This window comes from Lagenorhynchus albirostris, chromosome X (assembly GCF_949774975.1).
Source record: "Lagenorhynchus albirostris chromosome X, mLagAlb1.1, whole genome shotgun sequence".
Classification (NCBI taxonomy): domain Eukaryota; kingdom Metazoa; phylum Chordata; class Mammalia; order Artiodactyla; family Delphinidae; genus Lagenorhynchus; species Lagenorhynchus albirostris.
In genome coordinates, this window is record NC_083116.1 from 104970577 (window position 1) to 104998323 (window position 27747).

Below are 27747 nucleotides of genomic sequence, written 5' to 3' on the forward strand. Positions count from 1 at the left end.
AAAATACACAAGCTCTTTTAGCTCTCACTTTTATGTAGTTTCCACTTGAGTTTTCTCATCCTAAGAACCCAAGAAAAAAGAACAGAACAGCTTTTGTTAGCCATTTGAAAATGTGTTTTGGATAAAACAGAATATTTCTGTGGGCTTTCGTCCTTTAAATATCGTAGTTACTTGTGATAGGTATGGTACCAGCACATCGTGATACTAACTTGATTCATCAAGGAAGCTTCCGGTTTGTGTTTCAAATAACTACTGAGAGGGAACAGGTTTGAGGTTGGCGAAACAAAAATGTTAACTTCAAGCGGGGCTATTTGAAGATAATTCATAATTCTGAACTTACGTGTGTGTACTGGAGAGACGAGAAAATGCTGTGAGAGCTCAGTGTTGTTACTGCCATCTTAAATATCTCGTTAAAACATTTAATGTCTTAGAGTTTAAAGTGTGCTTATGAGTAGGAAAATATTCCGTGGATTTACTTTTTGGGCAACTTTTATTTGAATACAAGGTAGGATTAAAATAATTGTATTTCTGAGACCAAAACATGTTGCAAGTGTTTGGCGTATTCATTCATTCCTTGAATGCACGTATATTGGGCACCTGCTGCTCTCCTACTGCACACATTTCCGGCACACGGTTGACCAAGATACGGTCCCAACCTTGAGGGGATATCATTCTTCAGCCAAAAAGACACATATTAAATCAGTGACAGTGTAAAGTGATATGAGCTAATTACGAATATGTACAGCATCCTGTGGGAACATGTACGAGAAACTCAGTGATCGTGTGACTTCATAAAGAAGGCCCAATTTTGATATATTTTGGAAGCTGCTGTCCGAAGGGGGATGGTGCTTTGGGCCCGTTCTGTGTTTCTTAAGGCTGAAACATTTATTTTATGATGGTGGTCACGTCATATATATAAAATATTTTCTAAAGTATTATGTTCTGGCTTAGGAAAAACTCACATGTCAGAACTGTACGTAAGCTCTCGTTACTTGCAGGGCTGTAGTTTATTTAAAAGTTGTCACACTTCATATATACACAGTGATGATTAACTTGATCCATAAAAATAATAAATGTGCAGATTAGTGTACAGTAGAAGTACACGGTGGGAATATTGGCTACTCTTGCGAATTGGTGCTGGAGTTGAGCTGGTCCTTAGATTCTGCTAACATCTACTTCGTTCTGCTTTTGGATGGTTGCAATTCTCTTTTTCCTTTTGTAGACCTTTTCAAGCAAGTGGCCAGTTCAACTGGATTTTGTGACCAGCGCAGACTGGGCCTCCTTCTGCATGATTCTATCCAAATCCCAAGACAGTTGGGTGAAGTCGCATCCTTTGGGGGCAGTAACATTGAGCCGAGTGTCAGGAGCTGCTTCCAATTTGTAAGTTATTCACCTTCTCAAGTAACATACTTATTCTTTTGTATTTTAGAAATTAATATAAAACCCCACAGAACTGTAGTTTCTCATGTTAGCTCTTCCATAGGCAGGTAGGTAAGGGATTTTTGATATTTGAAACCTCTGTAGGCAGTGGCTTCTGGAACTGTGGGTTTGGGGAGAGAGGACAGTGCAAAGGAAGGGAAAGAAATCTGCGTCTGCAGCCAGAACCCCGCAGTTCCTAAGATGTTGGGAGGGAAGGGAGTCTGCATGGTTTAGCGAGGGAGGAAATAATCTCCAGCCAGAGAAATCCTTTGTAAAAAAGAAAATGACCTTTGTCTGTGAGTATCTTAGTCTCTTAGTTTTTTTTTTTTCTAACCTAATTCTGTCATCGTAGCCTTCTTTTCAGTAGCTGTTGGTAAATAGTTGACACAGCTATCTTTTTTAAAAAAAATAAATTTATTTATTTACTTTTGGCAGCATTGGGTCTTTGTTGCTACGCGCGGGCTTCAGTAGTTGTGGCTCACGGGCTCTAGAGCGCAGGCTTAGTAGTGGTGCATGGGCTTAGTTGCTCTGCGGCATGTGGGATCCTCCCAGACCAGGGCTCGAACTCGTGTCCCCTGCATTGGCAGACGTATTCTTAACCGCTGCGCCACCAGGGAAGTCCCTGAAGTTTTCCTTTTGTAACTTTGACATTCCTCTACTGTTCCAAGGCCTGGATGGTGACTTCCCATAGGCTTACAACCAGGTTGGAGGTTTGTACTCCCTGCTAATGTCTGTCACTAGCTCCACACACTCCTGTCCATTCTCCTTCGTATCCTGCTGCCCCAGTGCCTTTTCCACACCATAATCGGTGTCCCCAGAAATACCCTCTTCCTCCCAAGTGCCTCAGCACTCCGTTGATAGCCATTTAGTTTGTTTCTCTTTTTTGGTAAGATAGATAATGCTGCAGTGAACATCTTTATGTAGTTAGCTCTTTTCTTTGACACAAGTTTTTCCCTTAGGATAAATTCTCAGAAATGGGATTAACAGATATAAACAGTTTTGTGGCTTTTTTGATACATATTACCAGATGGCTTTTTGTCAAAAGTTGTTGGTAGTACCACCAGCACTGGAGGAATGAGGTATTTGGAGTGTTACATTATTCACAGTGTTCTTATGTTGTTTTTCAAATGGTAAGAACTATTTTTCTTGTATGGGGTTTCTCGATCCGTCCGTGGTAATCTCATTACCGATAGAACTAGGTGTACAAATAACTGGGTTAGACCTGTATGTAGTCTGACCACAGACTAGGATAAAACCATAGAAGGCCTTCTGGGCAGAACATTTTGAATATTTAGATATTTAGAGCACTTTTAGCATTCATTTAATAGTTCACTGGGCAGAGTAAATAAATGCACACATAATAAGGCCACTTAATGTAGCATTGGGTATACTGTTTGGATCGTTTTGCCAAAATTATGGCAAATTGGCTGTAAAAGTAAAACAGATGTGGAGAAATAAATGCATTTTTTCACCTCATACTCAAATCTCCCAAAACATGAATAGACTATCACTTCCTCTGGGTTTTTTCTTACATGTTGCTGCATTAACATTTCTACTCCAGAACGTAGACACAAGTAACTTTCACACAATGAATATTAATGGCCACAAATAGTCCAGATCCATTTTTTTCAAAACCCTATTATAAAACAACTTGCAGTGCTTAATTTTTTTTCCGAAGCGTTTTCTCTGCAGTCAAGTTTCAGTGACTTTTTACTTTCTAATTGTGAAACACACACACACACACACACACACACACACACACACGTACACACACACGTGTTCGCATATACATATATACACAGTTGTGTATGTCTTGTGACTGAGGTTGAGAGTAACGGTCAGAGCTCGAACCTGCCGACAGCCATCTCTATTGAGAGACGGTTCCTGCCGCAAAGTCAGGCGGGCTGGCCTCAGGGCCACTGGAGCCATTGTCCTGTCACCTCGCGGAACTGATGGTGCTGCAGCCATCGTCACCCTCACTGCAGACTCTGGCTCTCTCTGGTTTTTTTTTTTTATGTATCTGACATATAACATGGTGTGAATTTAAGGTGTACAGCACGTTGATTTGATGCATTTGTATATTGTAATATGATTGCCATTGTAGCAGTAGTTAGTGCCATCACGTCATATAATTACCATTTCTCTTTTGTGGTGGGAATAAGTAAGCTCTAGCCTCTTGAACTTGGTTGTCGGGACAAGGGGCTGCTGAACAGAAACTCTACTTTCCGTCGTGCCGTCCTCTTATCAGGAGCCCGGTCTGTTCCACGACTGCCTGTTGCATTCTCTTGCAGGATGCTTGCCTTCTTCACTCACCTGCTTCCTCTTGTTTCGCTCTGTCCCTGTCCCTGTAACAGCTACACTCTCTTCTCAGCGTCAGAACTTTGAACTCAGTCCACTACCTGATCGCATAGTGGTTGAACACATCCTGGCTAGCCAGTCTCGAAGCTCTCAGAAAGGTCTTTTCTGAGACTGGGGGGAAATCTATCAAGATATTAACAGTGGTGACAGGACGGGGTTTTTTCCCTACTCTCTTGTATTTTCCAGATTTTCTTCTTTGAACATTTAGAATTAGAAAAAAAAATGAGTAAAGTGCTAACTTTTCTTTTTAAGGGAAAGAAGCATCTTTTGTGTGATTCCTGTTCATTGCCACTCATACGCTATTTTCAGGCCTTCTCATCACTTGCATAGATTATTGCACTGTCTTCCTAGCAAGCCTCCTCTAGACCCCCTGGTGCCTTTTGTCAGTCTCACTGCTCTCATACCGGTTTTAGAGAAACGTATTCAGTGTATGACACCGTGCTTCGAAATCTTCAATTTCTTTTCACGGTCCACTGAATAAATCCTAATTTCTCTACTTAACTCTCAGACCTTTCCTGATCTGTTTCCATAGCTGCCCACGGTTTGCTTTCACTACCAAGTAACAGATTCTCCCTACCATTTGTACTAACCATGCTTGTAAATAATACTGTTACTACTGCTACTGATGGTAATATTCTACTTTTGTTACACAGTTCTCATTTAATCTTCCCAAACCCTTTGAAGAGAATAGAATAAGCAGGTTGGGGGGGGTTGTTTTATGGTTTTTTTAATAGATGAACAATTTATCAGCGCCCCTGCGTTTCCTCAGCTGGTGGAAGAGTTTGATTCCTAGTCCAGAGCGCATGCCTCCCCCACCCCCCCGCCCATTTTCCGCCTCATCCCCAAATATGCATTTTTTCATTTTAAGGCTCTCCAGCTTCCCAAGGTGAAATAACAGGCATTTTTTTTCTGGGTCTCTGCTAGAATACATGATGCCATAACAAAATAGGGAACATAGGAGAGTTGGGGAGAAGAGGAATCCTCACTTTAAGACACTGAGCGTTGGCAAATTGGATGTTGCTAAAAGGCTGTGGTGCACGTCCTATGGGTACAGAGCCGGGTGAGGTTTATATTACTCAGATTTGGGGGCCCTCTCTACTTGGTAGGAATTGGCAGTCTGCGTGAACAGATCCATTGTGAATTCTTCCTTCAGAATTGGCGTCCTAGCCCTGGCGGGCTTTTCCTCAGCCAGGAGCTCTGGCTATCACCTTGCCTTTCGGAAACCATGCAGCATGCATGAAAATTCAATGTTTGCTGGAGGGAAAGATAACAGGAGTGATAATGCCCCCTGCCCTTTGTTTGAAGCATAAGACCTTGGGAATGGGGCCGGGCTGGTTCCTTCAGCAAGCTTGTGCTCAAAGGCTGTTCCTTCTACCAGCCTAAGGAAATGAACAGCAGGAAAGTACTTGTTTCTCCTAGAAATACATTCCCTGCATCACAGAAGGAGAAGTTGACTTCAGACTATAGTCTTTTTATTTCCTTTTTTTTTTTTTTTTTTTGTCACCGACTAGAAAACTTCCTTCTTTTCAAGTCGGTACAGTTAGGAAAGTGTTGGCTTCTGGCTCAGACAAGGGCCTGGCAGGGACAGGACGAGAGCAGAGCAGTGTTTTCACGTGCAGTGGTAGCTGGGTGATCTTTTTGTAGGTTTCCTCAGCCCATCTGGGGATGGATGGCGGTGATGGTTGCACAACAGTATGTATACACTTAATACCATTGAACTATCCACTTAAAAATGGTTAAGATCGTAAATTTTATGGTATATGTATCTTACCACAGTTTTAAAAAATTGGAAAAAAAACCCCGAAAACTTCTTAAAGAGAAAAGGAATTGCCAAGTCCAAATAAAATGCTTTGCCTGTTTAAAAATCAGTATAGGTCCATCAAGGAATTATCCATGAGGCCAGGAAATGAAGTCATATCTGTGGCTTTTAAAAGGGAAAATTCACTATAAACGTATGGATTTGACAGTAGTACCTTCAGTGATATTAAAGGAGGCAACAGGATACGTTTCTACATTAGAAGCGTATGGCAGTCAACACGTGTACTGGGAAAATGACTCTTTTGGGCATTAGTAGAAGTAAAGATTTGAAACTAGTTTGTTTTGGAAATACAGCTTCAGGTAATGCATCATCGGGTTGATCTTTCATATTCCATGGGATCTTCCCTGTTGGCAGAATAGATCGATCTTTATGACCTCCGCAAGGCCAGGTCTGCCCTGGCAGAGAGTCAACAGGCTGTCCGAAGGAACCTGAGACATTGTCCACATCTCTCCTTCTTCAGATGAGAAAACTGAAACCCACGTAGGCAGAGTGAATATTTTCTCCATTCTGCAATTATATTTACGTCAGAACTAGACATCAGGCCCAAGTTCCCTGTGTTCCAAGCCAGCATTTCCTTCTGCTAAACCATCTGAGTAGAAATAAATGGCTTTAACCAGTTCAAATATTAGACTGAACGAAGAAAGTGTTAGCATGATCCTTTATGTGAATTTTAGGTTATAATAGGATATGTGGATAAATGAACACGCCTTCACCTACCCCAACACACATGTGTACACACACACTATGATCTGTATTTAAAATACTCTAATCCCAATTTCAGGTGTCTAGTCTACTTCCAAATGAAATGAAATAGTATTTCCTCTTAGGTGGGCAAAACTTTACGCTTTTAAGTGACTCCAGAAAAGAGTCATGTGTCTGTAAATTGGCATTCGGCAGTGCCCTGAGAGGTACTCCCTTCTCCCCTCCCCCCGATAGTCTTTGTAGTATTTTCTTCTGTAAACATTGTAAGCACCTTATTGTTTAGACAGAATCGAGTGTACCAACTTTGTATTCAATATGCTTCACCTACAAGAGCTTGCGTGCCAAAAGCTGTTCATTCTGCATCTGTTTTCTGCCTCCTGTTGTATTCATGCATTCAAAATGAATAAGTTGCTTTTTCATCTGTCTTCTGAGTTCTTATATTCCTCTGACAAAAATGAATATCATCTGTGCACAGTTGCTGTAATATAGAATGATACAGAAATGGGAATAAATTACCACCTCAACTGTCGAGAACTAGTGTGTGTGTGTGTGTGTGTGTGTGTGTGTGTGTAAATAGTAAATCATTCCAGGACATCTGGAGTAGTGAGTGGCAGAGTGGTTAAGCACATAGGCCCTGAAGCTGGCTGCCCAGGTTCAAATCCCAGCTCTGCTGTTTGCTGGGTGTGCAACCTTGGGCACATTTCTTGACCTTCCTGGCCCCTAAGCTCCTGGAGCAGGTGTGAGGATTAAGTGAGCTAATAGAGGCAGGGCACGTAGAGTGGTGGGCACATAGTTAGTTATGATTATCTGAAGTGTATTTTAACATGAGAATAGCCCACCAAGATTAACAATTCCTTTTATCCATAACCCAGCATCTGTAGATGAGAGTTTAGAGACTCTTGAGATGGTGTTAAAGTACCATGCCAACACACTCCTTAACCAGCTTGGCAGCATTCCTCATGCCAATTGATCACATTTTATATTTCCCATCCTTAAAATAACTCCTAAAAAATCTGCTTTGCCTAGGTTTCCTTGGGCCGTTATGGGCCCTTTTGGGACTTCCCTGGCGGTCCAGTTGTTAAGATGCCGCGCTTCCACTGCAGGGGGCGCGGGTTCGATCCCTGGTCGGGGAGCTAAGATCCCGCATGCCTGTATGGAGCGGCCTAAAAAAACAAAATAAAATAAAGGTGTTCCTTCAAAAAAAAACAATATGGGCCCTTTGGTCTTACGGACATTCTTTTTACACCCGTTTGGACTGATGGATACTCACTAATAACTACGATATAAGTTACTAGGGCTTGGTATGTATAAGTAGAGCTAGCGTCACCGAGCTCCTACTGGGCCTGCTCATGGACAGAATTCCTGCAAATTTGGGGGAAAGACCTTTTATCAGGGTATCATCAGCATTGTCTGGAGTTCACTATTGGTTTTCAGTTGCTCTTCTTTTCTATTTTGACTATAAGCTGTGGTGGTTTACCTTCATAATTACGTCGTGGTTTATGCTGTTAACTTCTCCATGTGGAGTGGTAGATATTTTCTTCACCAGTGTTTCAAAGATAGGTTTGTGTTGGAGTTGAAACCTGTTTCATTTATACACTTACTGCTAAGGAAAAGCACATGTCATTCTGTTTCTCCTTTTTACCCTTCTAGAGCAGAAGTCTTTGTTAGGACCAAATTTTCCTTCCTCTCCTCCCCTCCCCTCCCCTCCCCTCTCCCCCCTTTCCTACAGAAGCTGAGGCAGAGGTGCTAATGAAAAACACCTTTTTTTTTGAGAGCCATGCTTTTAGTTGAAGTGTATTCTGGACTCCCTTTGATCAGTTCACCATTAATTCTAACTCAAACTGATACTTACCCACAAAGCTCAGAGAAACAAGGAAATATGAGTTCAACATTTACCATTTTCTTTTTTCCCATGTTTGTCACTGGCTTGTAAATTGGATTTTTTTTTTAAAAAAATCTGTCTTTCTACGAAGATTATTTAAGATAAAGGGAAGTGCAAAACTTCTTCCTGGGACACCCTTATCTGTTTATCCAGGGTGTCTTGATACACTAACAGCTAAAGGGGTTTTTTTTTTGTTTGCTTTGGGTTTTGGGGGAGGGCATTTGAAAAAATAGTAAAAAAAAAAAAATTCTAATTAGCTTTTTTTTTTTTTTTTTTTTTGCGGTACGTGGGCCTCTCACTGTTGTGGCCTCTCCCGTTGCGGAGCACATGCTCCGGACGCGCAGGCTCAGCGGCCATGGCTCACGGGCCCAGCCGCTCCGCAGCATGTGGGATCTTCCCGGACCGGGGAAGGACCCCGTGTCCCCTGCATCGGCAGGCAGACTCTCAACCACTGCGCCACCAGGGAAGCCCTAGCTTTTTTTTTTTTAAGCTACATTAAAAAAAATACAGTACAGTCTGTTCCAGTGTTCACTTCTCTGAGTTTAGACATACAGTTTTGTCGCCACCACTACAATCAAGACAGAACATTTGCATCACCCCTAACATTCCCTCTTGTTTTGTTGTCATCCTGCCTGCTCCCAGTCTCTGTGTTCTGTTCCTATACTTTTGCCTCTTCCTGAACTGGATTTTAAATGATCGTAGGAGGCAGCAGTGGAAGAGTTAATGTGCTGTCTTGTACTTGAGCATAATTTGTCCTGATACCTACTTGAGAAAAGATATTCCATGATATCTACAGGCAGATATATGTGCTCTACCATGTATCTGTGAAAGTTTTCTGTTAAATAAGAACTCTCTAGCATAAATGAATAACATTGAGTATACTTACAGGTTTGCATAGATTTAAAAATTGTGCTTCTGTGCCCTGGAGCCATGGTGTTAATTGGTTTATTAGTCAGGTGGAGTGGAAAGCCTGAGGTCAGGACAGTTGTCCTTGAACATGTAAATGAAGAGCGGATAATCACTGTGTGTTACTGTTTGGGCTTATTTTATCTTTAATGGGTGATTCAGAGTCCTCATTAATATTTAGAGCAGTGACTGCTGGCCTCCAACCTGCTCATTATCTTCAGAACTTTAAATAAAATACTTGATTTCTACCCAAGACAGCAGTTATGGGAAGCCTTTTACTTCTTCTTGTCTCATGAACACAGCTGTTGACCTCTCAATCCTTATTTCAAACAAGAAAAATTTCTGGTAACGTTGGGCTTCTTCAACTCGTATTTATGGCTGAAATTTCATAGTCGGGTATCTGGGGAAAGCACATCTCGGCCGAGTATATGAGGGGACACATTAGAGCAATGAAGCTAAGGACAGGGAGGACATCAGTTTGGTGTTAGGTTTGTGTTTTGCGAGAAAACTAGTCCTGAAGAGTTTTTCACATTTTATACCGTTGGTTATTAATGCATTTCCCCCTCCCCTATCACAGTTATCACAGTTCCTTACACTCTTGCCTTCCTTGCCCTCCCCCCAGGAAGGGGGGTGCTTGGTGAGAAACAATGGTTTCCAACCAGTGTTTTATTTTGAAAAAATTTCAAGTATAAAGAAGAGTTGAAAGGGTAGTATGATCAACACCTGTATGTCTCGTACATCTGTCCAACCCCTGGTTAGCGTTTTGCCCCATTTACATTTCACTTTTCCCATGTATGTGTGCATTTGAATCTACACACACAGACACACCTTCCTCCTTTACCATTTAAAGGTAAAAGGCCATCATACCATAAAACATAAACCCCTGAACTTTTCCCCATATATCTTGTTTCAAAAAGCCTCTCTCCTGCATAACTGCAATACTACTGCCACACACAAATTTAACATTAAGTCAGTCATACCATCTAGCATGCAGTCCACATTGAAATGTCCCCATGGCTTTGGAATGTTCCTTATTTCTGGTAGTTTTCTTCCAGGATCCAGTCAAGGTCTTTGTCTTTCATTGGCTTGTCATGCCTCTGTACTTTCACTTAATCTGAACAGTCTCCCAGCATGTTTTGGTTTTTTCATTCATGATATTGACATTTTTGAAGAGTCCAAGCAGCTTTCTTAAGAATGCCTCATATTCTGGATTTTTCTGGCTGTTTCTTTGGATTAGATTCAGGTTGAATTTTTTTGTTTTGGCAAGAGGACGGTAGAGGCGCTACTGTGTCTTTCCCACTACATCACAGCTGGAGGGACAAAATGACACTTGGTTCTTATCAGTAATGCTAAGAACGGTAAGGTGGTGTCAGATATTTCCATTATAAAAGTATCCTTTTCCCTTTGTAAATTAGAAGGTCATTTTTGTGATACTTTGAGCACTTGTGATCATTCTATTCCTCAACAGCCTTTCACCCTATGGTTTTAGCCTCCATTGGTGATCCTTTTCTAATTCAGTGATTACATTAGTGGTCGCCTAATAGTGGTTTTCTCATTCTACCATTTTTTCTGCACGTATTAGCTGGTTTTCTTCTGTAACAGAGCTCCCACTTTTCCCCTCTCTTTTTCTGAGTATCACCATGGACATCCAGGGTGATTTTCCGTGTAGAGAGAATGGGACTTCTCCTGACTGAGCTGCCTTTGGATACCATCTTTGCCATGACATTGCTTAAAATGCCAGTGCATGGAATTAACCGTCCTTTCCCCCCCGTAACAATGTAAGCATGTGTCTGATAAATACATTTCCATATCAGCCAACTCTTTTGTGGGACCAAGTCATATAACATGAGTTATGTGCTGATGAGGATTGAGAAACTCATAGGCTTTTCTGTTTCTTTTTCCCTTTTGCTACCTCAATTTATGTTAACCTGCACCTGTCAGTCCATGTAGCTCATATATGTCATAGCATCTAACGGTAGGAGGAAGGACATGTAATGTCAAAAAGAAGGAGGAAAGGAGACAATCAGAAGAGATAGGAGTATGCATTTACCTCAGTGCTTATTGAATATTCAATTGTATCTTCATGCAGCTCTCAGTAGACCAGCATAGAATTCAGTTCAAGATTGGTACCTGGGCATTGTCTCAGGTAGGCCATATTTAGATAGCAGAGCCTCTGGAACTCTTGGCCAAGTTAAAGATTCAAAAGATTTTGGAGATCAGCCTTGTATGTTCCCATCGGAAATCACTTTTGTCCACCCTTCTTTACAAACTCCTTTAGGCATACATATTTTAGTCTCAACTAATAGATGATCTTGAGCTGTTTCCTCTTTGAGCCTTTTCTCATCTGTAACATCAGGTGAAACATTATCTCAAGAGTTACTTCTCCCCAGGTTTCTTCGATTTTATATGCTAAGTGTTGTAAATGGAGAAGGCAGAAAGGGATATGGAGTACTGTGTATACTTTAAAGCTGGGTCATTATCAGCCAAGTCTTACCTGATCTTCTGGGTAGCAATTCTTTTAACAGCGATACAAGATACAGAAAGCAGTCTTATATGCATAGCGTGGCCTTTCACGTGAGACCACCTGTTCTCTGAATAGAAGTAGCATAGACTAAGAACAAGATGTGAAAAACATTGTGTGGAGCCTCATATAAATAATCCCTGGTGCCCCTACACTATAGTTTCCTCAACAACTCAAAGGTAAGACACAAGGATCTTATGTCTGAGATGATCAAAATGCCACCTTCCTTCTGTTTTATTTGTTACATGCAGCTTTCGTATAGTTTTATAGCAGATTTTTTATCACTCATTTGATTTTCAGAAAAATTGGGATTGTTTGGAAGAAGGGTCATTAATATTCTTTACAACTTTTTCTTGTTCCTCCTTTTATGTTCGTTGCTAGTGTAGACTTCTCTCTTACATAAAATAGTCCACTGATGCCCTTGGTAGATTTAGTGGTTGTTAAAGAAATCGTAATAGCAGCTCAGGGAACAGTCAGGAACTGCCTGTCCTATACGGTCTGACCCTGGCTAACCATTCTCTTTGTAGCTCTAAATCTTTGTGTACAGACTGTAATTCACAAAACAGTTTTGATCAATTTGAATTCAGCAAATCTTTCCAAACACTAGGGCTTTTTACAATCAGGGCCAGAAAAGTTCGGTTGTCAGCTATTAATGCTATACCCTATTAACAGTGGCAGCGATATTGAAAGGGTTATTTGGATTTATGAAGGGAACATTTTACTAGTGAAAACAGCAGATGAAAATGGCCAGGAAGGAGAGATTAACCTTTTTAAAAAATCTGTGGTTTGTCCCCAGTATTTTCCATAAATTTCTGTCAATAAGAATGTTTGGAAATTCTATCCATGCATATGAATGCATGCAATATTTCTGAATTTACTTACTATTTTTCTTTGAAATGGGCAGGAACTCTACTAAAGAAATGAAAACATACACTCACACATGTACACACACACACACACACACACACACACACACACACACACACTTGTACTAGCTGACTGCCTTAACCTTGCTTTGGTTAATGATTTGCCATGAATAAATAAATTTCTGTTATTTGTCATGAAATACATGGCATAGAGTTTCTATTTGAAAAGCAACCTGATTTCAAATCAGGGTCTACGATTTTAGCGTGTTCCCTTGTTACTTCCAGTTTGGGCTTTTTTAATTTATCAGTCCTTTCTCTTTCCTCTCTCCACAATATGTAAGTATATTTTTAGCTTACAATTTTAAAAATTGAGGTATAATTGACATATAACATGGTATAAGTTTAATGTACAACCTTAAAAATTTTTAATTGAGGTATAATTGACATATAAGATTTTATAGTTTAATGTACAACGTGTTGATTTGACACTTACACTGCAATATGAGTACCACCCTCGTGTTAGCTGACACCTCTCCCACGTCACAGAATTACCGTTTCTCTTTTGTGGTGAGAACAATTGAGATCGGGTCTCTTAGCAACTTTGAAGTTTATAATACAGTATTGTTGACTAAAATCACTGGGCTGTGTATTAGAGCTCCAAGACTTATTTATCTACTAGCTGTAAGTGGATAATCTCCCCAATTCCCCTACCCTCAGCCTCTAATAACCACCATTCTACTCTGTTTTGGGGAGTTCAGCTTTTTAGATTCCACATGTAAGTGATACCATACATATCTGTCTTTCTCTGTCTGAGTTATCTCACTTAGCATAACACCCTCAAGGTCCTTCTTTATTGTCAAAAATGGCAAGATTTCCTGCTTTCTCATGGCTGAATGAATGATATTCTACTGTATATATGCACACCACATCTTTTTTTATCCATTCATCCGTTGACAGACACTTAGGTTGTTTCCAAGTCTTGGCTATTGTGAATAATGCTGCAGTGAACATGGGAGTACGGATATTTCTTCAATATCCTGTTTTCGTTTCCTTTGGATATATACCTAGAAGTGTAGTTGCTGGATCTCATGGTAGATCTATTTTTAATTTTTTGAGGAACCTCCATAATGTTTTCCATGATGGCTAAACCAATTTACATTCCCACCAACAGTGCACAAGGGTTCCCTTTTCTCCAGCCTCACCAATGCTCATCTCTTGTCTTCTTGATGATAACCATTCTGACAGGTGTGAAACGACATCGCATTTCTCTGTCCACAACGTGTTAACCAATGAAGCCCTTCTCTACCAGTCAGTAATTGAACAGGCCTACCGTAGCTTCTCGGCTGCTGTGTTGTAGAGGATAGCTGCCTGCCTGTTAGGTGCCCTGTAGCATTTAGTTAATCACAGTGGACCCATGTTGGTTTCTTAGTTTTGACACATGAACCCTGGCCATGTACGGTGTTAACGTTCGGGCAGGGTTTCTCAATCTTGGCACTACTGACGCTTTGGCCTGGAAGATTCTTTGTTGTAGGGGGCTGTTCTGTGCATTGTTGGATGTTTAGCAGGATCCTGACCTGTCTCTGTACCCCAGTTGTGACAACCAAAAACGTCTCTAGACATTGTCAGATGTCCTCTGAGGCACAGAATTGTCTCTGACCTCGAGCACGGCTGCCTGCCTGTGAGGTTCCCTTCAGGCCCCCAGTATAGATTTTGCATCTTCCTACATTTTAAGCCAGATCATTCTAAATATTACCCTCCAAATCCAGGAATAGACTGTGGGTTAGCCTTTTGCGTGTGATACTGTAACAGACAAACCAACAGAGGCCAGTTACTTTAAAAACTATTTAAAAGTAAATTGGGCGTTTGAGAACGTACTTATTTTGTCTTCGGTTCCTTAGACAACCCTTATGAGCTTTTTTCTTTTTTTTTTTTTCTCTTCAGGATGAGTAGGCAGTATTTTTTTTTTATTCTAACCTCATTCAGATACTACAATCCTTCCTTTTAATTATCGTGATCACAGTTTAATTCCCACCCATCGTTCAATTCAGCAAACCTTCATGGAAGGTGTAGAAACATAGTTCCTGTCTTTAAATAACCTGCAACCTAGGAGAGAAACGAAGGAGGTTTAGACAAGTATTGTTTCCAGAGCAAAACGTGGTTCCTTTTTATCATCTGAGAACTACTGGGTACAGTCTCTTACTGTAAACAATGTTTACTTTTCTCTATACTAAGTTTTTTCAGTTTATTAAGGATTGACATGGTTTTTCAAAAGCCTGACAATTGCGATGTCAGTTACCGTCTCTTAAAAATATGTTGTATGTGTTTTTAGCAGTTGGAGTGTGGGGCTTGCTGAGAAACCTTGCCATTGCATTTCTTCTGTGGCCATGAACTGATACTGTTAGCCTGAGAGAAAAGTAAATATTCAGGTTGACACCCTGGTAGCCATTCGGAGCCTGGCCCTTGAGTTCCTAAGGGTTTATGGAAGGCACAACGGGAAAGAAACCCAAAAGTTATTCTGAACCCTGGCAAATCCCCTAACTCCCAACTTGCCACGTAATGTCCTTTGAAATTATTATATTGGGAATTACATCCCTTGGCTAGAAATTCCAGATACTGGGATTCTGGGATTCCTTTAACTGTCTGGGGGTTTTTTGGTTTTTTTAAATAAATATTTATTTTTTTACTCTGGCTGCGCCGGGTCTTAGTTGTGGCACACGGGCTCTTCATTGCATCATGCCGGCTCTTAGTTGCAGCATGCGGGATCTTTAGCTGCGTCATGTGGAGTTCTTAGTTGCAGCATGCGGACTTTTAGTTGCGGCATGCATGCAGGATTCAGCTCCCTGACTGGGGATCGAACCCGGGCCCCCTGCATTGGGAACGTGGAGTCTTACTCACTGGACCACCAGAGAAGTTCCCCCTTTGACTGTCTTTGTATGTTGTTAAGATGACATCTGTATAAAGCCACCCTGCCATATGCTGTAAGGCGGCAGCAGTAATTACAGTGGATTCCTTCCCTAGCCTCCATGCTGTGGGTAGTTGCTGACGAGAGGACCAAGAGAGAAGGAGTGGAGATGCAAGATACTTGCGTACTGTGGCTGTCCCAGTGGAAGGAGCTGTGATATCCTTGCTTTGTGTGTGCACGCCATAAAAGAGAAAAGAGGAGGCATTGCCCAAAACAAACAACAAAACCCAGGGCTAAATGGCCCGTTCTAAGAGTTTTTGCTTAGATGGTTTGAAACTGGCATGTAGGGGCAGGGGCAAGGGCAAGGTCATCCTTGATAGCAAGAGAAGCTATCTGAGACCTATATGTAGGTCAGCAGCTAATGGTACCTACAAGGATGATCTCAATCCATTGCCACCATACCTGTCTTTTGACCTCAGCAACTTCCTGTCATTCCAAACTAAGCTATTTATTTTTTTTCTAGAATGATCAAAATGTAATTTTAGCTGGGTTTTAGTTCCAGTTGTTTTAGCTCTTTAGAGACGCTTGCCTGATTTTTAATTCTTCCCTTCTTCATCGCCAGACAAAAGGAGAGGGAATATAACACTAGGATACAGAATGGTTTGTAGTGAACATGAAAGATCGAAACAGAATGAGAATGTGAATCCCCATATCTTGTCTTCAGTGCTGTCAGTTGGCATAGCCGAGTGGTTTTAAAAGAGCCAAAATGATGGACCTTGCGTCTGTGGAGGTGGGAAGAACCTTGGGAATTTCCAGCCTTTAAGCACAGGAGAATCTATGGTATTTTGAAAGAGGAGAACATTCTCTAGCTTCCCTTGGTAATGCACACTAGTGCTTTAACAACTTTCATTATCAGGAAACGCTTCCGTATGAGTTACAGCCTAAATCCTTCTTGTTCTGTCCTCAGTGGAGAAATCGAACAGCTGGTCACAGGCCTCCATGGCAGAGCCGTTCACATAATTGAAAACTGTTATTAAATCGCCCCTTCAGCCACTCTGTCTTGCACAGCCTCGTGTTTTTTGGGTGTTTTTTAATGACTAAATAATCCCAGTTCCCTTAAACTGTTCTCATAGGTCTTTCAAACCCTTTAATTATCGCTCTGCCTTTCTGCCAAGCCTTCTCTAAGTTCTGGGTCAGCTATAGCCACCAGAACTAGACACCGTTTTCTAAGAAGGCTTTGAACAGTACTTAGGGTAATGTGATCATTTCTTCACACTATACTTGCTATGCCTTTATTATACATCACAGACGTGGTCTTTTTTTTTCCCCCTTTATTTTGGACACCTACCTTTGTTGCTGACCCATGGTCAGATTTTTTTCTGTCTTCCGGAATGAATAGAAGCTTTCTGTTAATATTCTGCTTTCTGTATTAAGCCTGAATTCTTTCTTTGTAGCATGTCTTTGAATCTATCATTAAACAAACTATCATTTAAACCTAAGTCAGGGAAATAGATATAGGTCCAGATTAGGCAACAATAAACCCCGTGTTTTAAATTGGAATGAATTAGCAATGCTTTTCAATTTGCTGTCTTTCGTTGATGGTTTTTGTCCTAGCTCGAAAGGGTTATTTTGATAAATTTAGTTTCTAGACCAGTGGAGCGAGAGATTGTTATAGGACATATCGTAGCCGAAACTTGCTGTTGTTTTGACACAGTCTCTCACTGTATCTTTGTTTACAAGATGGAGAAACACATTCAGTAGAGACTAAATAATAATATAACTGGAAAGAGTCACAGTCCAACAAGCAGAGAGGGCTGGATTGTGGATTTGTGCTGACCAGAGGTGCAGTCTGTGGAGTGCGGCCCATGTGTGACCTTGGCCTGTTTGATATTCACTAGTGACTTTTTGGTGAAGACAGAACACATATTTTAAGATGTAAAACTTACACAGAGTTGGGAAGAATGGCTAATTCATTGGCTGTAAGAGTCAGGATTCTTAAAGATATAGATGAGATTATACAGTGGGCTAAAACTAACAGGAAAGTCCTTGACAGAAGTGGAAGGAAACAAATCCCAAATGAACAAGTACAAAATGGAGGAATCACTGAAAACAGCCAACTGCATTTCTTATCATGCCCAACAGTGCATTAGTACCTTCTGTTCACAAGCCTTATAACTTAAAAAAAAAATGATAAATGTCCTGGGATCACTGAATAATTAGTGTGGGAAACTCTGAGGTCAAATAAGGTTTAATGTGTTTCTTTACTGACAACCATCTCAGCTTTTAGTATGTTAACGTGCATTAAGAATTTTAAGAGACAGATATAATGTGCAATGTGTCCTTAATTAATCTGACCTTCTCTTCATGAAACATTTTGCTGGATCATTGATCTGCTGGACACATTGGGAAACACTGACCCAGAGATTTTAGTTGAGTAGAAACCCTGTGTGAGCCTATAGTACAGAACAAAAGAAAGTCATCCAGTTATACTGTCCAGAGAAATGGAGGTACCATTCACAGCAGATCATAGTTGGAAAATAGTTTTCTAAAGGACAATGGCAAGCCAAGCCATGTCATATGAGGAAGAAATAAAAGGAATAGGGATGAAGAGGCATGGACAGACATGACAGCTCTGGTAAAAGATTTAAAGGGATTTGTGAAGGCTGAGAACTTCTGGGTTCCTGGTCAAACATATAATGATAATGACAATAACAACAGCAAACACTGACATGGCTATTGTTACATGCCAGACATTGTTCCAGGTGCCTTTCATTTAAAGCTTAAAGCAATCCTACGAGGTAGGTGCTATTAATAGTTCCATTTCATGGCAGAGGAAAATTAATACACAGAAAGATAAAGCTATTTACCCAAGGTAACACAGTCAGTGGCAAAGCTGGGACTTGAACGCTTGTGGTTGGACTCTGGAGCCTGTGCTCCTATTGGCTATGCTGGTGGATTTCAGCTCGGTGTGACGAAGCACTTTTGACGGGTGCCTGTACACAAACGTTCAGGGTCATCCATTTGCTCCCCCACACGGGTGGTGTTTATATAGCGGCTATAAGAACACACTGCCATTGGATAAGTTTGAACTCAGTGACTGCTGAGAGTCTTACAGCTAGCTCTGTGGTGCCGTTCCAGAAGTATGAATTCACCTCCACGGCCCCTTTTATCTTCAGATTCTATAATTCTTTTTTAATTTTTAAGCAAATTTTCACAAAGTACCTCTGTGATGGCACTCTACACAGAGAGAAGTGCTCAACAAAAGCTTTTGATCAGTGGCTTGAGTTGATACCATTTTGCAGCTAGGAAATTCAAGGTTAAACAGCTCATTATGATGGTGTTAAATTTATAATCAGGGGTAACGAGTGGAGTACTTCTGAAGTAGTGTTACAAGCCAAATGGCCTGTCGGTCCAGATCCTACTATTCGGTTGGCCAAAGAGTTCATTTGCGCTTTTTGTCTAAAGTGTGAATAGATTCCTTATTAGCAATCCACATTCCAAGAGAAGCAACATGGGTTTGCCATTCACATACTCATTACTTGTATGATACTAAATATCCCATCATGTATTCAGTGTAAATTGGTCTCAGAATAGGTAGTGCCCTTTGGTTGGCTCTTGGCAAAAGCAAATGAAAATTGTCTCTGGAGAAAGCACTTTCATTCTAGGGCTCAGAGTATCTCCAGAAAATACTTTTAAGGTTATCATAGTTCATAGTAAAGAGAATTAAGCCCACAAGAAACTAAAGTGAGTGAGAACCAGCAGAAATAACAGACCCCTGAAGCAGACCCGCAATAATTTCATATCTTGGAATCATTGGAAAGAGAGGATTTTTTTAAAACTATGTATATACTCTGTCCAAAAAATAAGAAACAACATTGAAAAATATCTTTAGGGAACCACAGACTATAGAAGTGACCTTAAAAATGACCCAGTAGGGCTCCCCCGGGCAGCTGACGTGAACCTGGTCTCCTCAGGACCCGCTGGGGCTTTGGCTTCTGGAACACATGGGGTTGAGTCCATGCTGACAGCCCAGGGGCTTCAGGACAACACGGGGTCGAGTCCATGCTAATGGGAGCCAAGTCTCCTCAGGACTTGCTGGGGCTTTGGCTTTGGGACATTGTGGGGTCCAGTTCACGCTGGGAGGAGCCCCGTCTCCTCAGGACCTGCCGGGAGGTGGTGCGACTGAAGGAAAAGGTAATCCACAGGACCCAAGACACACTCTTCCCACGGTGCCTCTTAATACCATGTGGACTCCTACAAGAGAAATAAGTATCACAACTTTGGCTGAACTTGGTCTGGCCGTATGGCTGACAGGGTCTTGGTGCTCCGGCCAGGTGTCAGGCCTGTGCCTCTGAGGTGGGGGAGCTGAGTTCAGGACATTGGTCCACCAGAGACCTCCTGGCTCCATGTAATATCAAATGGCGAAAATCTCCCAGAGATCTCCATCTCAATGCTAAGACCCAGCTCCACTCAACAACCAGCAAGCCTCAGTGCTGGACACCCCATGCCAAACAACTAGCAAGACAGAAACAACCCCACCCATTAGCAGATAGGCTGCCTAAAATCATAACAAGGTCACAGGCACCCCAAAACACACCACGGGGCGCGGTCCTGCCCACCAGAAAGACAAGATCCAGCCTCATCCACCAGAACACAGGCGCCAGTCCCCTCCACCAGGAAGCCTACACAAGCCACTGAACCAACCTTAGCCACTGGGGGCAGACACCAAAAACAAAAGGAACTACGAACCTGCAGCCTGCGAAAAGGAGACCCCAAACACAGTAAGTTAAGCAAAATGAGAAGACAGAGAAATTCACAGCAGATGAAGGAGCAAGATAAAAACCCAGCAGACCTAACAAATGAGGAGGAAATTGGCAGTCTACCTGAAAAAGAATTCAGAGTAATGAGAGGAAGGATGACCCAAAATCTTGGAAATAGAATGGAGAAAATACAAGAAACTTTTAACAAGGACCTAGAAGAACTAAAGAGCAAACAAACAATGATGAACAACGCAATACATGAAATTAAAAATTCTCTAGAAGGGATCAGTAGCAGAGTAACTGAGGCAGAAGAACGGATAAGTGACCTGGAAGATAAACTAGTGGAAATAACTACCGCAGAGCAGAATAAAGAAAAAAGAATGAAAAGAATTGAGGACAGTCTCAGAGACCACTGGGACAACATTAAATGCACCAACATTCGAATTATAGGGGTCCCAGAAGAAGAAGAGAAAAAGAAAGGGACTGAGAAAATATTTGAAGAGTTTATAGTTGAAAACTTCCCCAATATGGGAAAAGAAATAGTCAGTCAAGTCCAGTAAGCACAGAGAGTCCCATAGGGGATAAATCCAAGGAGAAACACGCCAAGACACATATTAAACAAACTATCAAAAATTAAATGCAAAGAAAAAATATTAAAAGCAGCAAGAGAAAAGCAACAAGTAACATACGTGGGAATCCCGATAAGGTTAACAGCTGATCTTTCAGCAGAAACTCTGCAAGCCAGAAGGGAGTGGCAAGACATGTTTAAAGTGATGAAAGGGAAAAAGCTACAACCAGGATTAGTCTACCCAGCAAGGATCTCATTCAGATTCAACAGAGAAATTAAAACCTTTACAGACAAGCAGAAGCTAAGAGAATTCCGCACCACCAAACCAGCTATACAACAAACGCTAAAGGAACTTCTCTAGGCAGGAAACACAAGAGAAGGAAACGACCTACAATAACAAATCCCAAACAATTAAGAAAATGGTAATAGGAACATACATATCGATAATTACCTTAAATGTAAATGCTCCAACCAAAAGACATAGACTGGCTGAATAGATACAAAAACGAGACCCATATATATGCTGTCTACACGAGACCCACGTCAGACTTAGGGACACATACAGACTGAAAGTGAGGGGATGGAAAAGATATTCCATGCAAATGGAAACCAGAAGAAAGCTGGAGTAGCAATTCTCATATCAGACAAAATAGACTTTAAAATGAAGACTATTACAAGACACAAAGAAGGACACTACACAATGATCAAGGGATCAATCCAAGAAGAAGACATACCAATTGTAAATATTTATGCATCCAACATAGGAGCACCTCAATACATAAGGCAAATGTTAACAGCCATAAAAGGGGCAGTCGACAGTAATGCAATCATAGTAGGGGACTTTAACACCCCACTTTCACCAATGGACAGACCATCCAAAATGAAAATAAATAAGGAAACACAAGCTTTAAATGATACATTAAACAAGATGGACTTAATTGATATTTATAGGACATTCCATCCAAAAACAACAGAATACCCATTCTTCTCAAGTGCTCATGGAAATTCTCCGGGACAGATCATATCTTGGGTCACAAATGAAGCCTTGGTAAATGTAGGAAAATTGAAATCGTATCACGCATCTTTTCCAACCACAATGCTATGAGACTAGATATCAATTACAGGGAAAAACCTGTAGAAACTACAAAAACATGGAGGCTAAACAATGCACTACTAAATAACCAAGAGATCACTGAAGAAATCAAAGAGGAAATCAAAAAATACCTAGAAACAAATGACAATGAAAACATGACGACCCAAAACCTATGGGATGCAGCAAAAGCAGTTCTAAGAGGAAAGTTTGTAGCAATGCATTCCTACCTCAAGAAACAAGAAACATCTCAAATAAACAGTCTAACCGGGGCTTCCCTGGTGGCACAGTGGTTGAGATTCTGCCTGCCGATGCAGAGGACACGGTTTCATGCCCCAGTCCAGGAAGATCCCACAGGCCGGGGAGCAGCTGGGCCCGCGAGCCACGGCCCTGAGCCTGCGCATCCGGAGCCTGTGCTCCGCAACGGGAGAGGCCACAACAGTGAGAGACCCGCGTACCACAAAAAAAACAATCTAACCTTACACCTAAAGCAGTTACAGAAAGGAGAACCAAAAAACCCCAAAGTTAACAGAAGGAAATATATCATAAAGATCAGATCAGAAATAAATGAAAAAGAAATGAAGGAAACAGTAGCAAAGATCAATAAAACTAAAAGCTGGTTCTTTGAGAAGATAAAATCGATAAACCATTTGCCAGACTCATCAAGAAAAAAAGAAGACTCAAATCAATAGAATTAGAAATGAAAAAGAAGTAACAACTGACACTGCAGAAATACAAAGGATCATCAGAGATTACTACAAGCAACTCTACGCCAATAAAATGGACAACCTGGAAGAAATGGACAAATTCTTAGCAAAGCACAACATTCCGAGACTGAACCAGGAAGCAATAGAAAATATAAACAGACCAGTCACAAGCACTGACATTGAGACTGTGATTAAAAATCTTCCAACGAACAAAAGTCCAAGCCCAGATGGCTTCACAGGCGAATTCTCTCAAACATTTAGAGAAGAGCTAACACCTATCCTTCTCAAGCTCTTACAAAATATAGCAGAGGGAGGAACACTCCTGAACTCATTCTATGAGGCCACCATCACCCTGATACCAAAACGAGACAAAGACGTCACAAAGAAAGAAAACTACAGGCCAATATCACTGATGAACATAGATGCAAAAATCCTCAACAAAATACTAGCAACCTGAATCCAACAGCACCTTAAAAGGATCATACACCATGATCCAATGGGGTTTATCCCAGTAATGCAAGGATTCTTCAGTATACACAAATCAGTCTATCTGATACACCATATTAACAAATTGAAGGAGAAAAACCATATGGTCATCTCAGTAGATGCAGAAAAACTTTCGACAAAACCCAGCACCCATTTATCATAAAAACCCTCCAGAAAGTAGGCACAGAGGGAACTTGCCTCAACATAATAAAGGCCATATATGACAAACGCACAGCCAGCATTATTCTCAATGGTGAAAAACTGAAACCATTTCCTCTGAGGTCAGGAACAAGACAAAGATGTCCACTCTCACCACTCTTATTCAACATAGCTTTGGAAGTCGTAGCTACGGCATTCAGAGAAGAAAAAGAAATGAACGGAATCCAAATCAGAAAAGAAGAAGTAAAGCTGTCACTATTTGCAGATGACATGATACTATACATAGAGAATCCTAAAGATGCTACCAGAAAACTACTAGTGCTAATCAATTAATTTGGTAAAGTAACAGCATACAAAATTAATGCACTAATGATGAAAAATCTGAAACAGAAATTAAGGAAACACTCCCAGTTCCCATTGCAGCAAAAAGAATAAAATACCTAGGAATAAACATACCTGAGGAGACAAAAGACCTGTATGCTGAAAACCATAAGACACTGATGAAAGAAATTAAAGATGATACAAACAGACGGAGAGATATACCATGTTCTTGGATTGTAAGAGTCAACACTGTGGAAATGACTCTACTACCTAAAGCAATCTACAGATTCAGTGCAATCCCTATCAAACTACCAATGGCATTTTTCACAGAACTAGAACAAAAAATTTCACAATTTGTATGGAAACACAAAAGACCGCGAATAGCCAAAGCAATCTTTAGAACGAAAAACGGAGTTGGAGGAATCAGGCTCCTGGACTTCAGACTATACTACAAAGCTACAGTCATCAAGACAATATGGTACTGGCACAAAAACAAATATAGATCAATGGAACAGGGTAGAAAGCCCAGAGATAAACCCACGCACATATGGTCACCTTATTTTTGATAAAGGAGGCAAGACTATACAATGGAGAAAAGACAGCCTCTTCAGTAAGTGGTGCTGGGAAACCTGGACAGCTACATGTTAAAGAATGAAATTAGAACACTTCCTAACAGCATACCCCAAAATAAACTCAAATTGGATTAAAGACCTAAATATAAGGCCAGACACTATCAAAGTCTTAGAGGAAAACATAGGCAGAACACTCTATGACATAAATCACAGCAAGATCCTTTGTGACCTAGCTCCTAGAGAAATGGAAATAAAAACAAAGATAAACAAATGGGACCTAATGAAACTTAAAAGCTTTTGCACAGCAAAGAAAGCATAAACAAGAAGGAAAGGCAACCCTCAGAATGGGAGAAAATATTTGTGAATGAAGCAACTGAGAAAGGATTGATCTCCAAAATTTATAAGCAGTTCGTGCAGCTCAATAAAAAAGAAAACAACAACCCAATCCAAAAATGGGCAGAAGACCTAAATAGACATTTCTCCAAAGAAGACATACAGATGGCCAACAAACACATGAAAGGATGCTCAACATCACTAATCATTAGAGAAATGCAAATCAAAACTACATTGAGGTATCACCTCACACCAGTCAGAATGGCCATCATCAAAAAATCTACAAACAATAAATGCTGGAGAGGGTGTGGAGAAAAGGGAACATTCTTGCACTGTTGGTGGGAATGTAAATTGATACAGCCACTATGGCGAACAGTATGGAGGTTCCTTAAAAAACTAAAAATAGAACTACCATACGACCCAGCCATCCCACTACTGGGCATATACCCTGAGAAAACCGTAATTCAAGAAGAGTCATGTACCAAAATGTTCATTGCAGCTCTATTTACAATAGCCCGGAGATGGAAACAACCTAAGTGTCCATCAACAGATGAATGGATAAAGAAGATGTGGCACATATATTCAATGGAATATTACTCAGCCATAAGAAGAAACGAAATTGAGTTATTTGTAGTGAGGTAGATGGACCTAGAGTCTGTCATACAGAGTGAAGTCAGAAAGAGAAAAACAAATACCGCATGCTAACACATATATATGGAATCAAAAAAAAAAGGTTCTGAAGAACCTAGGGGCAGGACAGGAATAAAGACACAGATGTAGAGAATGGAGTTGAGGACACAGGGAGGGGGAAGGGTAAGCTGGGACGAAGTGAAAGAGTGGCATGGACATATATACACTACCAAGTGTAAAATAGATAGCTAGTGGGAAGCAGCCGCATAGCACAGGGAGATCAGCTCGGTGCTTTGTGACCAGCTAGAGGGGTGGGATAGGGAGGGTGGGAGGGAGATGCAAGAGGGAGGAGATACGGGGATATATGTATATGTATAGCTGATTCACTTTGTTATACGGCAAAACTAACACACCATTGTAAAGCAATTATACTCCAATAAAGATGTTAAAAAAATGACCAAGTATAACTTATAGATACTAAAAAGTACAATAATCAAAATTTAAAACTTAATGTATGGGCTTACAGTAGACTGGATGCTGCTAAGGAGAGAACTAGATACCCAGGCAGTAGGGCAGAAGGAAGTATTGGGGATGAAGCACAGAAAGACCAAAAATAGAGGAAAACTAAGGAAAGCCTGTTCAGAGAAATGGAGGTTAGGTTGAGAAAGTCTACCATTTACCTAATAGGTTTCTGTAAGCAGAGGAGAGAGGGAATGGAGAAGAGGCAGTATTTGTTGAGGTCATGACTGAGAAGATTCCAGAGCTGACTAAAGAGTCTATAACCCACAGTTTCGTGAAGCCCCATGAATCCTAAAAAGTATCAATAAAATCCTAGAAGTACAGTACAAGACAGGAAAAGGACAGATGACCTTCAAGGAACCAACAGCTTCACAGCTGACTTATCAACAGTTAGCAGCAGAGAAAGTGAGATAAAGGTGGAATGATATTTCAGTGTGCTGAAACAAAATCGAAACAAACAAAACACAACACAACAACGAAAACAAAAAAAACCCTTTCAATCTAAAAATCTATACCCAGTGAGGATAGCAATCAAGAATGTGCATAGAAAAAGAGACTTTCAGGCAAACAGAATCTGAGAGATTAGCCATCAACAGACACTTAACAAAAGGAAATACTGAAGGATACACTTTGGCAGAACTGATCCCAGATGGGAGATTTGAGTTGAAGGACGCAATGAGAAGCAAACTCCCCAAAAGTGGTCAATATATGGGTCAATCTAACAGTATAAAAACACGAAACACGGTCTTGTAGGGTTAAAAACAACATATAATTAAAATGTTGACTGTGGTAACATACCAATCAAGTGATGGATAAGTAATATTTTGAATTTTCTAAAATCATTATACTCGCTGGGAGGAATGGTATTTATTTAACTTAGACTCCAAAAGAGAGAACTAGAGACAGACAGACAGACAGAAAAGCAGCAGGCCACTATGAAAACAGCACTAGACCAGGAGGTTTGGATGCTAGTATCAGCTCTGCTGCCAGGGAGTTAGTTGTCTGGCCTTTGAAAAAGCCACTTCGCTCATCTACATCTCAGCTGTCTTGTCTGTAAAATGAAGCTTTGGGACCAGATGAATTGTAACGCCTCTTCATTATGATTCTATGAAACACTGAGAAACAGATTCACTAGAAGAAAAGGGAGCGATAGTTCCTTGAGTTGTTTTTTTTTTTTTTCTTTTTCTCCTTTGAAATTTTATCAGTAAATGCTTGCATTTTACTTCTGGCTAACTTTTATATATCTGTTCCAAAACTGGAGCTAAATATAGTCTCTCCCAGGTGTGTATTTTGCTGTACTTTTTCCGTTTGTTTGTTCTGCTTTGCTTTCTTGTCATCTAGTAGCCAAACAGGGTAATAGCAGTTTCCCAAAGCCATAGGGGTAGGTGGCTTGTGTAGATGCTGGGGGGACATTTGCAGAAACAGCCTGTGAAGAGTTGGCCTCACTGTGCCACTATTGATCTTTCTTTCTTTCTTTAACGCGTTACCTGAGCTGACATTTGCCTCCTTTACTTTCTTACCTTCTCTCCTTGCATTCTTTGGCCTCCTGTCTTTGCAGGCTAATAATAAGCCTGAGATTGAAGCAGCCCTCTTCCTCGACTGGATGAGACTGGAACCCCAGTCCATGGTGTGGCTGCCCGTCCTGCATAGAGTGGCCGCTGCGGAGACTGCGAAGCATCAGGCCAAGTGTAACATCTGCAAGGAGTGTCCAATCATCGGCTTCAGGTATGAGCAACGCCCCCAAATGTCATTTTATTTGATCATTTCTCACCTTTTTATGACTTGATCTTTTATCTCCTCTACCAGTTGCTGTTAGTTTGGTCCTCTGCACAGTGGGAGAGGAGGTGATCAGGCTGGAGCATTGATCACTCCTGTCACTCCCCTGATCACTGGGTCGTTCTAGTGGATCTACCTCATTAGGCAGGCGTCTTTCTCCGCCTTCACTCTTCAGCTCTGCAGAGCCATGTTCTTGGTTGATCGGGACTGACTGCCTGTCTCCACCAAGATGTTTGTCCATCAAGTATATACAGATTAACTGTACCTCCTCTTTCCTCGAACCAAAACATTTTGGTCATCTCTTTCTTTTTTCCCATGGTCTTTTCTGTTTATAGAAACTCTCCAAGAATCAGTTATAAAACTAAGGGATGATTCTATTTTGGGAGACCTGTCATGGCAGCTCACTCTCTTAATCACTTTGCACCACTGTTCTTGCCCTAAGGTAACAAGA

At 40.9% G+C, this 27747-nt stretch overlaps 1 protein-coding gene across 3 annotated transcripts in view; it reads left to right on the plus strand.

The window, feature by feature from the left end:
* DMD (dystrophin) overlaps positions 1 to 27747 on the plus strand; it is a 2123521-nt gene that overhangs the window by 2024153 nt on the left and 71621 nt on the right. For all 3 annotated transcript variants that reach the window (XM_060138437.1, XM_060138436.1, XM_060138438.1), the window contains 2 exons: positions 1223 to 1380; positions 27079 to 27245. In XM_060138437.1, the coding sequence (XP_059994420.1) occupies positions 1223 to 1380; positions 27079 to 27245 (325 nt within the window). The remainder of the gene's footprint in view (positions 1 to 1222; positions 1381 to 27078; positions 27246 to 27747) is intronic.